The sequence below is a fragment of the Lepidochelys kempii genome, chromosome 6 (assembly GCF_965140285.1).
Source record: "Lepidochelys kempii isolate rLepKem1 chromosome 6, rLepKem1.hap1, whole genome shotgun sequence".
NCBI lineage: Eukaryota > Metazoa > Chordata > Testudines > Cheloniidae > Lepidochelys > Lepidochelys kempii.
This window is the reverse complement of record NC_136385.1, coordinates 95,100,388-95,118,017: the sequence shown is the minus strand read 5'-3', so window position 1 is coordinate 95,118,017 and position 17,630 is coordinate 95,100,388. Positions and strand designations below refer to the sequence as shown.

Sequence of the window (17,630 nt, the reverse complement as noted above, 5' to 3'; positions counted from 1 at the left end):
CCAGTCTGACAGTAGAATTTGTACTCACTGTTACATGATACCCAGTAATAATTCAGAAGTTTCTGTTAGTTCACCAAAGCAGAAAGGAGCCCATTTCTGTGTTGGTTTTTACTCTGTACAACCTCATGAAAGTCAACAGAGTTATATGGCCTATAACTCAGTGCAGAATTTGGTCCAAGGGGCTTAACTAACAGGTTAACTAAACAAGGACATATAAATAAAAATCTGATCAAATGGCTCACCTGGATGCTGGGTGGGGAGCGGTTTTTTCGGGTAGTTGTGGTGGCCATGGTTGTGGTGGTTTCCATGACTGTGGTAGACATTTCTGGTGGCATGGAGGTTGTGGGTGTTGTTCCAAGGATGGACGGGACTTCTCCAACCAGCCGGACACTTCCGTTGATTTTAATATTGGGGTTGTTCTCTGCTGCCATGTTCAGCACTTTCAAGCCATTGTAATAGAGACCGGAGAGCTGGCCTTGGAAGGGACGCCCTCTGTCCTTCCCTCCAATGGCTATTTGCGCCTGGGTGTTGAAGATCGTTAACTGTCGTCCTAGTGAAGGGGGGTGAATAAATTATTGCCAGACATTTCCCCCCTTCTTTACTATATAATGAGTCCTGGCCAGAGTGGACTGAATATAAGAGCAGGTTCCCCAGTGGCAGTGGTGGAGGCTGTTGGGTGGAAATGCAGTGCTTCAAATTTCTGTCTCAGACTCATTAATAGTAGAGATGGGCCTGAACACTGGCTCTAGAACCTCTCACTCTCACCTCCATACATGCAACTAAACTCTGGGGAAGTTTGGACCCAAACATAGATCTGGATCCAAACTTTGAGATGTTGGCCCATCTTTCATTACAAGCAGTGTTTTAATCTGGTTAGTCTCCTCTAGTAGCTTTTGGAGACTGCAAACCAACCCAGATGATAAAATCTCTCTAGGCTTAGCCCAATATATATATACATACATATATCTTTGATCCCTGAATGGTCAATGGGAAGGAGACCTGTGAACAGACAGGAAAGGGTAAGATACAGAGATGCTCTAAGAGAAGCTGATCTTTGGACTGCATGGGGAATTTAGAATAGCTGAATGCAAGAGTCTGGGTCTGGAATATAGTTATCAGGAATCTAAAAGTTGGAAACACCAAACATGGACATTTCTGGTGCTATGAAAGAGCAAAGTTCTTTAAATAGTGAACAATATAGTAATTAAGGTGATTAATCCTCACAACTCCCCTGTGAGGTAGCTCAGTCTTAATCCCATTTTTATAGATGGTGAAGTTCAGGCCTAGATGGGTTAAGTGACTTGCCCAAGGTCACACAAGGTGCGTCAGGTATGGATTTCATATCATGTTTACAGAAGGAATGTACCTATTCAGAATGGACCCTAGAAGCAGCTGCCAATTCTCCTAATCCCACAGACCATTCAAGTGATGTCCAGACAAAATTGATTCATAAATATGGCGCACTTTTCCATTCTGCACTGGGTTGACTAAATTAAAGCCATGATTGTTCTGTCCAGTGCAAACAAAAGGTTTATGTCATGTCACTCTCTGTGTGAGGTTTGGGGGCATGCCAATGGAATCTGCTGAATTAACAGGGAACCAGACTGGCCAGAGCTCAGGAGGGTATCAAAGTAGAGTCAAATCAATTATTACTGGATTGTTCAATTACGTTTTCCCTCCACCACCCCTTTCTTACAATGATATGTGCACACATCCCCATCCCTTCCTTCTTCCCTCTCTCACTCACCACTTTCTTTCTCTAGTCCAACCTGATAAGTGCAGAATGTAGTAGAGCATAGCCTATATCCCACTGTTCATTCCTTCAAAGCCAGTGGTTAAAGTAGATCAAAATAGGAGGGGGAGCTCACCAATTTTGGTGGTCGTCGTGACGGGTCTTGAAGTCAAGTGGTGATGCGGTGTTGCATCATCTTATGGTGACGGGATGGACCATGGGGAAGAGAATGGGGACAAGAGAAGAAATGTATCTGAAAGGAGTTCCTGCCCTCAAGGAGGTGCGCTAGCCAGCCAAGCAAAAGTGTATGTGTATGTGTAATGTATGGAGTTGTGGGGGCAGGGTGCACATCCCTAGTGCTCCCCACCCCCATACCTACAAATATCAACATTTAGACTTGACCAGGATGGAGGATCTGTACTGATGTAAAATCAAAAAAATAAAAATGGAGGAAGCACTGCGTCTTTCCCCTGGAAAATGTTGAAATACCTGATGCATTTTCCTGCATTTCAGGAGATTTTAACTTACCAGAGGCAAGTTATGTTCCATTAAAACATCAACAAACATGCACCAAAACCACAGGCCCCCACAGTGTAAAACCAAAGTAGCTTATCCCCTCTCCTATCTCAAAGCATACTGGGTTCCCGTGAGCATCTCCTATCAAAATGCAGCTCTCTCAAGCCCCCTCTTTGTTTTCAAACACTCCCCTGAGATCGAGTGCAAACAATAATGCACATTTCGGCATCAAAAGACAGGGTACAACCGTTTATATTCTTGTGACTTACTGCATCCCTTGAGTTTTCTTTTCTTCCTTATTTTATGTCACTCCACTCGTTCCATTAGTGTTTCAGTTTCCCTGTGATTACCTGTTCCTTCCTTGTTCAATCTATCACTCTGCTCTGCATCCCTTCTCCTCTCTCTCATATTCTCTCAATTTCTCATTATGTTCCCTCCCATGCTGCCCTTTCCTCCCTCCCCACCAGGGCCGGTGCAACCACTAGGTGAACTAGGCGGTCGCCTAGGGCACCACGTGGTTGGGGGCGCCAAAAAGCGGTGCCCCGGATCGGCAGGGAGGAGCCGCCTTCCAGAGGCACCGGAGAGCCAGAATGTCGGCTTGTGAGCCCCAGCCATGGAGGAGCTGGCGCGGTGCAGGCGGGCAGCAGCCCTGCAAAGGCAGTGGTGCCGCTAGCGGGGAGCAGCCACGCCCCCCGCCCCTGCTGCGGCCCTTTGCCCTCCTCCTCCCGGGGGCTCCTGTAGGCTGCAGCAGATGCATGCGGACGGCAGCCCCCCGTGTGTCCCCCGGCTTCCCCCTCACAACACTCGGCTTCTGCGGCTCCTGGGCGTGTGAGCTGCCACCGCCCCTCCCGCTGCCTCAGCTCTCTGCGGGGGAGGGGCTGGGTGCACGGCAGCCTGGCAGCATGTTTTGCCTCCACGTGGAGCCAGCCTCTGACTGGCATAATGGGCATGGTAAGGGGAGTCCCGGCCAGGAGGCAATCAGGGAACAGGGGGAAGGTTGGATGGGTCAGGAGTTCTGGGGGGGCTGTGGAGAGGGATCGGAGCAGTCAGGGGACAGGGAGCAGGGGGGTTAGATGGGTTGGGAGTTCTGGGGGTCCTGTCAGGGGGCAGGGAGTGGTTGGATAGGGCATGGGAGTCCCGGGGGTCTGTCTGGGGGTGGGGGGGTGGATAAGGGTTGGGGCTGTCAGGGGACAAAGAACAGGGAGGCTTAGCTAGGGGGGTTGTTCTGGGGGGCAGTTGGGGCAAGGGTCCCAGGAGGGGGCAGTCAGGGGACAAGGAGCGGGAGAGGGGGTTGGGAGTTCTGAGGGGGGCAGTCAGGGGGTGGGAAGTGGGAGGGAGTGGATGGGGCAGGGCTCTCCCCCCATCCTCTTTTTTGATTGTTGAAATATGGTAACCCTAGGTGAGGGTGGAGGTGGGGGGCGCACGGGAGCCAGCCCCCCTGCGCCGCGCCGGCTCCTCCATGGCTGGGGCTCGCCACCACCACAAGCGGAACGCTCTGGCTCTCCGGTGCCTCCGGAAGGTGGCTCCTCCCTGCCGAGCTGCTGCAGTGGCCCAAGCTCGGCAAAGCCAGTGAGTGGACTCGGGGCAGGGGCTGCCGGGGTAGGGTGGGGAGGGCTCGCGGGGGGGTGGGCACCCTCTAGGGGAGTTCAGGGGGCAGGGAGGGGGGAACCTGGTGTGGGGAGCAGCCCCTGGGCACAGCTGGCCCCTGGGGTCTATAAGGGCTCATTGAGATTTGCCCCTCAATGAACCAATGTGCGGGGGGCATGAGATGCAAGTTTCGCCTAGGGCGCAAAATATCATTGCACCTGCCCTGCTCCCCACTCACTTCCATCCTGTGACACCAATGCTTAATTTGTGCCAGGGCTGAGCTCCGGCACCCCTAGGTTTGGCAATTTATAGCCCTGACTCCTCTGGGTTTGCCGCATCAGTTATAAAAGTAAAAAAAAAATGCTTGAGCCCTAGGCACCTAATTGCTTGAGCCCCAGCACTTGTTTCATTACAAATTAAGCACCACATTCTTCCCTTTGCCCTTCCCCTCAGAGTGGAGTGCCTGGAGGGATAAAAGAGATGACAGGGCCATTTTGCTATGCTTGAGATATTGTCCTCCTGTAATGGAGGGAGAGCTGATGAGGGACCAGCTGTTTCCATTTCTAACCCCTTCATACCATGCAGCAGGGAACCAGGGTCTCCTTTTTCCTCTATCAACCTGGAGGGAAGGTAAGGGGGCTGGTGAGAAGGCAGATCTGACTGTAGTAGAGACAGATAGGGGCCATCACTTCTCTTATCAGGTGTCGCTGTTTCTTCCCTCAAGTGGTGGAAGACCCAGCCATTTCCTCAGCCAGTCCCCAGCTCTTCCTGCTGTTCCCATTTCAGATTTTCATGCGTGGTGAGTCCTTGGTGCCCCCACAAGTGATGAGAGGTAGCTGAGCTCCCCGATCCAGGAAGATGAAGAGAAGTGGAGTGCTCTCTCTATGCTTTTAGTAGAGGAGGGTAGCTGGACTCCCCAATGCTCTCCTTTTACTTTAACCCATGCCCATAACACATCCTTACGACTGTCTAGGATAGCTCCATTTTCTTGTCAGAGACAACGAATCACCACACAAATGTTGACACATATTCTCCCGTCTTCACCACTTCTCAGTTCTCTCTGCCCTCTAATATTCTAGGAACATCTACCACATGGGCATGGCCCCAGGCCAGTAAAGTATAAACTTTATTGTGGTTTGTTTTTTTTTTTAATAATGAGCTCTTCTAGTCCAAGAGCTGAACACAATGCATGCAGCTACTACCGAACACAGCACTGGTACTAAAGCTGTGCTTGCTAAAAGGACAATCACTTGTTGGGTTTCTCTATGAAGAGTCATTCCTAAATCATAACTCTGGTGTGAGGTGTCTGTACTTGAATGAGCATAAAGGAAACAAGTGGATGAAATTAATGAAAAATGTCCAAAAGATGAAATATGCAGAATTCCAGAGCCATGCCAGACCTCCCTTCTTCTAGTTTATCTATGGCTTGATTCTGCAATACTTATTCACACTGAGTAGAACTAACTCTCACAAATTGTCCTATTGACTCCAAAGACCTGACTCACCTGAATAAGTGCTACTCAATGTGAGTAAGGGTTGCAGACTTGGATCCTTATTTTCCACCTAGCTCTCGACTTGTTAGGCTTTTCTTATTAATAGGGGTTGCAAAAGTGGCAAATGTATGTTAAAATTTTCAAATTGTTGTGTAAAACTTTGCACAACTCAAGGTTTTATGTCTCAGTGAACAATTTGTTCACTCTCTCATTTTGATTTCTATGCTCACCAAGAAAATTCTTATGAAGAATTTCCCCCTTTCAGTGTTAGTGAAACCTTAGGCAACAGTATCTGTTCCATAACACTAAGTCAGAGTTTGGGGGCATTATTAAAAAGCCTAATTCACAGGAGCAGGAACTGCTCATGCAAGTAGGACCATTCAACTCAATGAGATTACTCATATGAGTAAGAATTATTTTTGTGAGCAAGGATTTGCAGGATCAGTCCTTTTGTCATGGTGCTTATAGCTACTTCTCTTCCTCACCTGGCCAAACCCTTGAACACTAGCAGGCTCAAATGCATTCTGTTGACCAACTCTGGTCTTGTTATCAATATATGCATTGAGAAGATTAAGCCCAGTTCTCCAATCCTTACTCACATGAATAATCCCAGTAAAGTCAGCTGTATTCAGGTGTTACTAGGTCTACTCATGTGAATACAGTTTGTAAGATAGGGTGCTTTTTATTAGATTTTTTAAAATCCAGTTTATAAAACTAAAAATTAAAAACCAATATAAACATGAATACTTTTCTCCCTTTGGTGACACGGGACAGTAGCTTTAACTCTTATAGTAGATGAACATCCAGAAAGGTTCTATATTATATTGTTTCTCCAAGAATGAACTATATGATCATTCTGAATAAAGTAACAGTGCTATCAAATCAGCACCACATCTACGGCAATTTTTAGAAATTCATGCTAATTAAAAATTGTTTAATCTTACCTTATTCATGCCAAGAATTCACATCTGGCAGAGAGCTATTCTATATGCTGTTTCTTTGATCAATCTATCCATCCATCAATTTATCATGCTGTATTTTGATAGCTATTTACCCTTTCACTCATCATCTTTACAAGGGCTTCTGACAAACGGCTTTCTTGATACATTAGGAGATGGATAGATGACCGGGTGGATGACTGAGTGGGTAAATGAATGGACGAGTGGATGGGTGAATGGTTACTTATTAAATCTTTCCACTTAGTGGTAACCATGTTATTTAAAAGGATACATCCATCTTGGCATGGTGGAACAAAACTGTATTCTATCGTTGTCACGCTGTCACAGTGCACGATGTCTTTATATCACACCAATTGCCAAGACTCAATTTTCTTTTATGTTAACAAAAACATTATATATCCTTCTAGCACAAACACGCCCCATGTCCGGGTTTGCCTGGGTTCTCCGAGACCAACTAGCTTAGACCCCGTTGCCCTTTTGTGATTGTCTTTTAACAAAGCATTGTCATCCACAGAATAGCAAACCCCAGGTCAAAACTTTGGGATGGTTTACAAATGAAAACGCCTTGGCATGCTTAAAAGCTCAGACTTGGAGAAGCAAGGGCATAAAATAAAGGATTCAAAGAAAAACCAAAAGATTAAGTAAACAAAACAAGGACAGGTTTCTCAAGCACATGAGCTGCATCACGGAGTCGGACATGCATCTGTTTTAACAAAAGTGAGGCAATCGTTGTCTTTAGTGTTAAAAGGACTTTATCAATTTAAAATTATTGAAACAAAATTATCCACTTTTTAATGTTAAACTTTAATTTTTTTAATCAGCTCAAGCAAATTAACAGGGTAACTCGTTGAGACTCAGTGAGCATTTTCTCAACACTATTATCTCATTCTCTCTTTGTTAGTTGGCTCAAATGAAATATTCGGTAAACCCGCACTGGCTAAGAGATCTATCCACCTTAATTGACCTCCTCCCACTGCTCTTAATGGGTTAACATTGCTTTACAAATATTTTTGCTATAGTCACACAATGCACAGGGAGGTCTCCAATCCTGTGTGGTGGGGAATGCTGTCAGGTCTCAGTGAAGTCAATGAGAGCTGAATGTGCACAGCACTTTGCAGGATCAGACCCTTAGCATGAAAATATTTTAATTGCAGTTAGCAAAGTTCCTCTAGTCCCCAACACTATTCAGGCTGGTGAGAGCAATTCGCTAAACCCCTGAGATAAGGAAGTGCAAAATTCCTAAAGGGTATTTATCCATCTTACAGTATATTGCTTTTCTTCTTTGGAGTATTTTGGTAAAATCTGTAGTCTGAATCAACACAGAAAATGCTAGATTTGAGTCCAACCATCACCCCCTTTTATCAGCAGGAATTTCTTTAAAGGAAACCAGAGAAGATTTTTGTTCTGCTTTTCCTAAACTTCAGGGCATTTCGACTGTTATAAGTTATTTTTAGCATCACATTTAGGCTGCAAGGAGGAGATATGATTGTCTCTTAATCTCCAATATATCATCAAGGGCCTGATCCAAAGCCCAATGAAGTCAATGTGACTAATTCCATTGGCTTTAACAGGCTTTGAAATAGGTCTTAAGTGCATGAAATAATTTCCACCCCTCCACAAATTACTGGTATAGAACCAGATTCTATGCTGTTACAGAGCCCATTTCAGCAAATCCCTTAAGCACATGCTTAAATCTCTGAAGTCAAGGGGAGTCAAGCATGCACTTAAGTGCTTTGATGAACTGGGGCCGTGTACCCATACATGGAAATCTATAGGGTTGCCTGGGGTGTAAGTTAGAGAAGAATTTGTCCCATAAATTACAAAAATAAAATAAGAAAAATGTTAAAACTGCACTTCAAAGCCCTTCAAGTTTAACATAAAAAGACAGAACAATCTGTCTCTGTCTCCTTTATTTTAGTTTAAATGAAAATGTTAATACAATGTTTTCCCTACAACATTTTTTAAAATTGTTAATTATGTTAAAACAATTAAGAGACATGCAGCTGTAACTGCAAGCCACACTAATGAAAGAAAAATCTTACAGGATGCGGTTTAACAACTGGGTTTGAAAAAACTTTTAAGAAAACTTTGATAATAAAAATATAGATGTAGTTTAAAAACAACTTAAAATAGGAAGATCATGCAGTGGTTAAATTGCCATAATACATGTTGTTGCATTTTGTTTTGTTTTAAGCGGTTCCTGAATTTTTGCTTGTTTGTCGTTACTTTTGATAGCAAGCTTAGAATTCCGTCCCTTTAACTTAATTTTAATAGCAATGTATTATAGCATGATTTATCAACATATGGCAGGTGGATGCTGACACAAATTATAATGAAAATTAAAACAACCATTTATGCAGCAGGCGATTATCATTTAAGAAACATTTATTTGCAGGCTTTAAAAATGAGGATTTAGAATCAAATGGGTTTAAAATGAAACTTTTAACAACTGTTACCTTTTTCCTGCAGCCACTCTTCTACGGGCCGGTTATATTTGAAGGGGATTTTCTGTTTTACCATTTGGAACCGTTCACTATCAGTGTTGCCTTTAAAGTTTAAAACACAGCTTAAAAAAAACAATCTGAAAAGTCAATGAAATCATTAAAAAACATCCTAGATTTTTTTTGTTTTGTTTTTATGAATTTATTTAATATAAATAAATGTATATGTAGAAAGAGAGCTTTATCTTCTTTGGTGAGGTGGAGAAAAGTTATTCACTCATTGCTTGGAATTCTGGAAGGATCAAAGTGTTTAAATCTTAAGAAAAAGATCTCGGTCTTTTGTCCACCTTGGTTAAAAGCCACAAATATCTAATTTGCAACGTGAGACACTGGGCTACCTAATGATGTAGGTTGAAAATTTTGAAAAATGTTATGGTCAGACTATAACACTGATGGCAATATATGTGGCACAAGATGTCAATTGCACAGGCATATAGCCTCAAGTGACGTTCTGGACCCTCTTCTAGTTGGTAGGTAAGAAGGTGGATGGGTGGGTGGGAGGGGGAGATATGGGGGCAGTGGGATACATACGGAAAGAGAGAAAAGGGACAGATTTGAGGCAAGACATGTTAAAAGGACACAGCAGAAACAAACTAAGAGGGTCATAGGATGGGGGGAGACAGGAGACATGGGAGGGAAAACAGGAAAGGGAAAGAAGTGGCAACCAAACCTGCATGAAGGCTTGTGCCTACTTACCCAAGGCTTGGGCCTGCACCAATTGAAGTCAATGGGAGTTTTGCAACAAGACGGTCCAATGTGGTGTATTTTAGTGGGGAGCCCTTAACAGTCATAAAGTACAATATAAATAATAAGATGGGCTTAAACCAAACTTTGGATCTGAACTCCCATAACCTTGGGACAAGTCAGATCCAGATCAGAACCTCATGGCTGAGCCCAATCTCCAACACAGGGGAGCAATCAGAGTTTTGCTCATTGTTGTTTCTTCTTCTTCTCCAACCACAACCACTCTGTGACTGCCTTTATTTTTGATTTAATGGTTTTATTTATATTAAGACAATTTGATCAAATAAATGGAATCAAATAGTTCAAGATCAATCTCTCAGGCTTTTGTTTAGGGCTGAAATGCACATACAAAGCAAAAGACCTACATTAAAAAAATATAATAGCAAGCTGCAGGAAGAGCTCATCTCACTGCATTAACACTATTGTTAACTGTAGTGCTATTGCTTCTTTGTTTTTAATAAGCGTAAGTTCAGGAATCAGTAACCACCCTCATGCCCTGGGGTGTATTTGTTTCTAAATACCACGTACCCATCTGTGGTATAAGATAAAGAAGGAATCAGTTAAAATGACTTCATATTTATTTGTTTATTCCAAATCAGATGCTAGACTCTGGTATGGCAATATAAAAACAGGACATTGAAAAATGTGTGACTAACAGCTGGCAAGATGCTCCACCCATTCAACAGCAGATGCCACCGTAAGGGGAGCAGTGACTGTTAAATCACACATGCTCCATAATCCTTCCTGTACATGTGTAGCTTGGAAATGCTAACTGAGTAATGTACTAGCTGCCCTCTGCAGGATAAAATCAGGTAGAAGTGGTTTTCACCAACTACTGTGTGGGAGAGGGGGAGCTACTGTAATAGACATTAACAGGACTTAATCTGACAAAAATTCATGTTTGATATAACAAAGAAGTAACGTTAAGAGAGATTTATAAAAAACTGCAGCTGCATTTCCTTAAATTCAGAGGTAAAGCAGAAAACAACTTGGATTCGATTAACACCTCCAGTCAGAACACTTAACATACAAAAGTCTGGTTTTCAGGTTGGAGCAACGGACAAACTCTCAGCCAGTTGAGCATGAAAAAACCTGCTATGGGGAGATGACTGAGTTAATTCCCTATAGTGACCCTGGGAAGTCAACCATTTCTCTTTTTCCCTGAAGGAAGTCCATTGTGGGCAAGTGTCCTTTCACAAGACTGCTATGAATACTTCTCCCATGGAAGAAACATCTAATTAAGTAGTGGGCCAACACACAGTGCTCTTTGCTGTATCTGCTCCTCTATCCTAGTCTCAGGTGACTAAACTGGACAGGTAAAGTAAAATATTGGAAGTACACTCTATCAATCATGCTTCATATCAGATTAGCACTGTACCATGGTGCCTCAGAATGACTGCAGAGACCGTCAGTTACCTGTATGCATATTCCCAGCACGCCTGAATCATATCAACACCAATAAAGAGTTCAAAAGTCAGTTCTTTACTTTTATGAGCATATCTTCATGAACAGACATCTTAAGCCACATTCAACACTGGGCCTGGGAAATGTCTTGAAGTGCTGAGAGTATATGTACAAGAAACTAAACTAGACAGAAAAATATTCAGCAGCAGAATAAGAGTTTTATGTCTTTACATTAATAAGCATCTGCTGATTAATACAGGCTGAGGTCATTGTCTTAATGCTTCTTTGTCAATCATGGAAGCCAGGTGTTTCTTCAATTTCTTGTTCTAACAGCTAAACTCCTCTGAGAGTCCTCATGCTGGTGGGGCAACTCATACTAAGTCAAGGATGGTAAAGTACGGACTCCTGTGGAGAACTGAGGGAAACAGTCTTGCTGTCCTTGGAAGAGTAGCAACAATGATGAATGTAGACACAGTACACTCTGGACACAATTCGTTTCCTGGTGCAACATTTCTTATGACCAACTAGTAAGGCATTTTGGTTCTTTATCAGGCCTTTCATCAATGCACTATTCTTTTCTCTGCTACTGCATCTGTGCTGTTAGTAATTACGTTTGTGTACAGCAGGTCTTCCTTAAGGGAAATTTGGTTTGCTGCATCCTGAAAGTTTTCTCTGAGAAAGGACTCAGTGTGTACTGAGAGCCTGATACTATATCTATTCTACAGAGGCAATAGGAATTTAGGATGTCCATAGGAGTTGAAGATAAAATTGTATGATTTGACCAGATATTAATTTGCCAAAATCTGAGGGGTGCAAAGCAATTGCAACTCTCATAGGGCTACATAAATTCTGAGATCCTTACTTTTTACTCACTCCTTATTAGGGAAAACTCCCATTGACTTCAGTCAGAGCTGACTCAGTTTTTACTCAGGAAACTTTCCAATAAAGACAAAGGGAGTTTTCCCAGAATAAGGAATCTAAGGATTTGGCCCAGTGGGAGTTACAGGTACTCAGGACCTATTGCCTTTTGCCCCAGTAAATGAAAAAGATGAAGAAAAATTAGTGTCATAGGACATCTCGCTAATGCAGGGCACGGACTGCAAAGACAATTAGGTCAAGCCAGTGTTGGAAGATTTTACTTTGCTACAAAATTGGATTTTATGCTCTCACACTTGAATCATCTTGTGCTTCAAATATCTTCAGGAAGGTAGGAAACTGTTCCAGGAAGAGAGGTTGGCAAAACTCAGATGGAGAGGAAATGGGAAAGGGTAACAGAGTTATAAAGGGTAGACTGGATGAAACTGCTTCTATGATTCAATCCTAGACCTTCCTGAAAACCAGAAAGGGCATAACTATTCCCCACCGCATCTTTAAAGATTTTTTTAAACTCAGGTTTAAGTTTATGTTATTATTATTATTATTATTATTATTTTGTTTTGCAGACATAGCCTCCAATAGTAATATATATGTGAAAAGTCATACCTTTAAAAGCTATGAAAGTGCGAAGGACATTAGAAAATTCAAAATGGTTTAAATTAGCACATTAGTACCTGCTCTTAGCATCTATTCATGTTTCTGTTTTTAAAATTTTATCTCCTTTATCTCAGACATTAGTAAGAACGGTTTTAAGAACATGTGCATGAGAATGTGTTCATCGACATATCCCCATTTACAAGACTGATTTAAAGAGCACGTTTCCCCTTGTTAAATGCCTGGAATATTTACCAGAGTAAGCACTATTACACACTCATAAATTGCCTTAAATTAATATTGATATTGAGTTGTGCTTTTAAAAACAATAAATTAATACAGAATTTAATATGAGAGTTTCTATAAACAGTAACACAGGGTTTTCAACAGGAAATGACCCCATTTGTGACAAGAACTGACCTGATCAGTCTTCAAGCTATAATGTCAATGTTTCTCTTCAGATATAGAAATGTTAAGTGATGGCCTCTCGTGAGACCTTAGTGCCTTCTCTTTCAAGAAACCACATGTACACACCTTCCAACCCCCATAAAACAAGCAACCCTCACTCCTCTCAAACCATCCAGCCATTTTTAACTTTCTTGAGTCCAGCTCTGATCCAATATTTTCTTTGCAAAAAAACACAGAGATGAATGGAGAGATTATAGTTTACTTTAAAGAAAAATTGGATTAAACCCTGCAGTCCTTTTGCATTAAGAATTCCAATGCATATGAAAGGAATGCAGGATCCCATTCATTATGAAAAAGTTCTGGTGATTAGTTTTGCTACTTGTGGTCATTTGAATATGAATGGGTCTTTTTACCCATGGCATTTATCTGCTTAGCTCTTATTAGTACCAACAGAAATCACCCATTTAAGATACTCTTTTCACTCCCAGCTATGGGAGAATGAAACCATACATGCATCAATCTGCATTATTTTCTGTAACATTGCTACTTTAATTCCATTATGGAAGTCAGCTCCCAGAGAAACATTCCTCCAAGTACTTTTTCTCCTCTCTGATTGCAAAAAATGTATAGCATTGTCACTTCCAACTAGGTGCAGATTTGGATAAAGCAAATATTTGGATCCCACTGAGGATTTATATCTAGGACTAACTCTGATGTCAGACCTGACTCTGACTCTTTCAAGTATTACTGCCTACATGAAATTTGGCTTCAGTTTTCCTCCCAGACTAAGAAAGGTTCAGGGTTTCATGTTTAGGGAGGGTAATCACAGCTCTTTAAAATTCTTCCCATATTTTAATCCCATTTAACCTACAGGATACTTGATGCTTGGCACAATGGTCTAGGAAGGGTTGTTGAAAATTATCCCTGGGTAAAGTAGAATTTTCCTCCCAAACTCCCTCCTTAAAACTGCTAACTAATATTTTGCATGTTCTCTCACGGTTCCTTTAAGGAAACAAACAAGCTTTACTCAATTTCAGACCATTTCTAAACCAAAATGGGTTCTTAAGCCACTTGAAGTAAAAGAGCAATTCAGGCACTGACAAATGTTGCTTCTTGGTCCAGACATCAGTAATGATGATATACTGCTGCTAGAGTGAAGAAAAGTGGCTCAAAGGTTCCAGTAAACTGCACTGGGCAGAAAGAAAGCACTTGCTTCCAGGTGGAATATTAATACAAGCTGATATGTTGTCAAGTCTGTGAAGATGCTAATAAGAATACCGTAAGAAAACATTCATCTGCCCTAAATAAATGCCAAAGACGGTTTTATTCAGAGCCTAAGAATAAAGCAGCAACTCTTTCTTCAGTGCTTAGAAGATTCTAAAAAATGAGACGGTTTGTCTAATTAACAGTTATTGCATAGTGATAGTAATAGGGTAAGAAAACTTTTGGAGGTTAGGGCTGTAGATTTCAACTGGATTTACCCATCCCCTTTCCGTGATGTATGAAATTTCAGTAGGAGAAATATAAGTAAATAACCTTCGTGACTACGGCAAAGAGTTCTGGTTATTGGTTTTAGGTTCACCCCCTGGTATTTGACCCCACCTGTCTACAAGCTTTATATACAACCTATTACTATGGTGTCTAAGTACTGCACGAATCACAGAAATGTAGGGCTGGAAGGCACCTCACAAAGTCATCAAGTCCAGCTCCCTGTGCTGAGGTAAACCTAGACCATCCCTGACAGGTGTTTATCTAACCTTTTCTTAAAAGCCTCCAATGATGGGCATTCCACAACCTCCCTGGAAAGTCTATTCCAAAACTTAATTACACTTACAGTTAGACATTTTTTCTTTATATTTAACCTAAATCTCCCTTGCTCTAGATTAAGCCTATTACTTCTTGTACTACCTTCAGTGGACATGGAAAACAATCGATCACCATCCTCTTCATAACAGCCCTTAACATATATGAAGACTTATCAGGTCCTCTATCAGACTTCTTATCTCAAGATTAAACATGCCCATTATTTTTGACTTTTCCTCATAGGTCAGGTTTTCATTTTTGTTGCTTTCCTCTGGACACTCTTCAGTTGGTCTTTCTTAAAATGTGGCATCCAGAACTGGACCCAGTATTCCAGTTGGGCTCTCACAGTGCTGAGCAGAGCAGGAGAATTACCTCTCATGTCTTACATATGCCACTCCAGTTAATACACCCCAGAATGATTTTAGCCTTTTTTGCAACTGCATTACATTGTTGACTCATATTCAATTTCTGATCCACTATAACCATCAGATCCTTCTCAGCAATGCGACCACCTAGCCAGTTATTCCCCTTTTTGTCGTTTGATTTTTCCTTTCTGTTGAATATCATCTCGTTGAATTTGTTAAGGTCATTTTCAATTCTAATCCTGTCCTTCAAAGAGCTTGCAACCCTTCCCAGCTTTGGGTCATCCACAAATTTTACAGGCATTCTCTGCACTCTGCATTTAATGAAAATATTGAATAGTACCAGACCTAGGAGCACCCCTGCAGAAACCCATTAGGTACACCCTCCAAGTTTAACAGCAAACAATTGATAACTACTCTTTGAGTATGGTCTTTCAACCAGTTATGCCTTGACCTTATGGTAATTTCATCTAGACCACATTTCCCTAGTTTGCTTATCAGAATGTCATGTGGGCCTGCATCAAAAGCCTTACTAGAATCAAAATATATCACATCTACAGCTTTCCCCCATCTGCTAAGTCAGGAAACCTGTCAAAGAAAGAAATTATGTTAGCATGATTTGTAATTAACAAATCCATGCTGACTATTCTATAGAATCCTATTATCCCTAAGGTGTTTACAAACTGATTGTTTGATCATTTGTTCCACTAGCTTTCCAGGTATCAAAGTTAGGATGATTTTTTTTTTATAATTTCTGGGGTCCTTTTTGATCCCCTTTTTAAAAATGGGTACTATGTTTGCCCTTCTCCAGTCCTCCATGAGTTCTCAAAGGTAATTGCTAATGGTTCTGAGATTGCTTCAGCATAAAAGGAGTATAAAAGTCAAGGGGGAAAAGAAGCCGTGTTAGACTATCACAGCCAGCATTTAGTTCACATTTAGGGAATAAATTCTCTATTGGTGTAAACTGGTACAGGTCCATTTGTCCCACAGACATCAGAAGGGAAGCTCTAGTTTCTTCTAGAGCTTGAGTGACCTATTTAGGAAGTGACCTATCTAGGAAGAGACACTGGAATACTCCACTGGGAAGCTAGCATCTTTAACTGGTTCCTAGTGAGGGACATGGTTTGCTTTCAACCTCAGAATGTTTCAGCGCTTTGGTCTGAAGAAGCACCAACACTGCAGCAGCTTAACCACATCTGTCTTCAAGGCAACTGAACTTATAAACACAATCTATTGAACAGTCCCACTTTAACATTTTACTAATATCACGTTTGATTATTAATACTGAAAAGAAGTACAAAAATTGTGTTGGTTTATCCTCATTAAATCTGTTTGCTTACTTTTAGCACCACACAGCTTGGAAAGTAAAACCACAATAACATGGTTGAAATCAGAATTAGAATCAGGCATTCTGCTTATAAGCAGTTGTATATTTTGATGCACTAGCTGGGCACAATGCTGCCGTGATTTAGGTTACACATTGTAGAGGACTTTTTACATTAAAACTGTTTAATCAAAATGTAGAAAAAACACCAAATGGAAAATAATATCTCTATCCATATTAGGTTTTGAAAGAGCGCCAGACCTAAATACATGTGGCACAGGATTGCAGATAAAGAAAAGGATTGAGAATCAGGTGACCTGGGTTCTATTCCAGGTTCTGCTACTGAATATCTAATGTAACAACTTCCCTGTGCTTCAGCTTTTCCATATGTAAAATGGGGACACAGCAGGATTTTGGGGTTTGAGATCCTTTGATGGAACATGCTGAAGAAGGGGAGACTGTTATCCTTATTTAAGTTTGCTTCAGCTTTTAGGTATTTTTTCTATTTTCACTGAACTCCTTGTTAGAAAAAATTGCAGCTCTTGCTATTCTGGGTCTTCTTTTCTTTCCTGTCCTCTTCTTTCCCATATCCCTGAATATCTTTGACTTGACCCCCTTCCTTCTGTTCCCACCATTGTCTTTGAGTCCTGTCTTTCCCTTTCATTCCTCTCGTTGTGGAGCTTTTTATTGTAAAGAGCTGAATTTCACACTGGGGCTACCTCAACCCAAAGACTTTGGAACAAAAGAAGACAAAGTCTCTATCGCACACATACCAGAAATAGGAGAGAATTGGCAGGCAAGACTGCAGTGGCAAAAAAAAAAAAAAATCTGAAGTTACTCTGACAATCAGGTAAGTGAACTTGTTTCTAAGTTTTTACTGCCTCAAAGAAAGCCTGATTATCACAACTCCCCCTCTACCTTAACTTACACCTTCCTGCTACTTACTTTTCCTGATGCACTCCCATTTTCCATCTCTGGGGTATATAAGATGTACCAATTTAGCTTCTATGGGTCAGCTTCAGAGGTGATGTGAGCTTCATGTCAGAAACAGTTGAGTCTAACAATTTCTAACCTGGTGCAATTTACATGCTGTAAGGACCAGTGCAATATTGCATCAGGTCAGATGCCCTTAGGCATACCTTTCAATTTGGCCCTGATTTAAAGACAGGTTAATGGATTTGCCAAAGGTTACAAAGGAAGTCAGATAGTAATCTAAACTTCTGCATCCTCAGTCTAGAACAGGGATGGACAAATTACGGCCCGTGGGCCACATCCGGCCCATCAGAACATTTAATCCGGCCCTCAGCTCCCATGGGGGGTGGGGTTG

The 17,630-nt window shown here is 41.7% G+C and overlaps 1 protein-coding gene across 8 annotated transcripts in view; it reads right to left on the bottom strand.

Annotated features, from left to right (window-relative positions):
* The window catches only part of NRXN3 (neurexin 3), a 1,346,778-nt gene that overhangs the window by 141,267 nt on the left and 1,187,881 nt on the right, over positions 1–17,630 (bottom strand). For 4 of the 8 annotated variants that reach the window (XM_073349320.1, XM_073349317.1, XM_073349319.1 and 1 more), the window contains exons 13-15: positions 8,744–8,833; positions 1,869–1,928; positions 243–550 (exon numbers count right to left, since the gene is read on the bottom strand). In XM_073349320.1, the coding sequence (XP_073205421.1) occupies positions 243–550; positions 1,869–1,928; positions 8,744–8,833 (458 nt within the window). The remainder of the gene's footprint in view (positions 1–242; positions 551–1,868; positions 1,929–8,743; positions 8,834–17,630) is intronic. The other 4 variants (XM_073349326.2, XM_073349327.1, XM_073349324.1 and 1 more) reach the window with 1 other exon arrangement.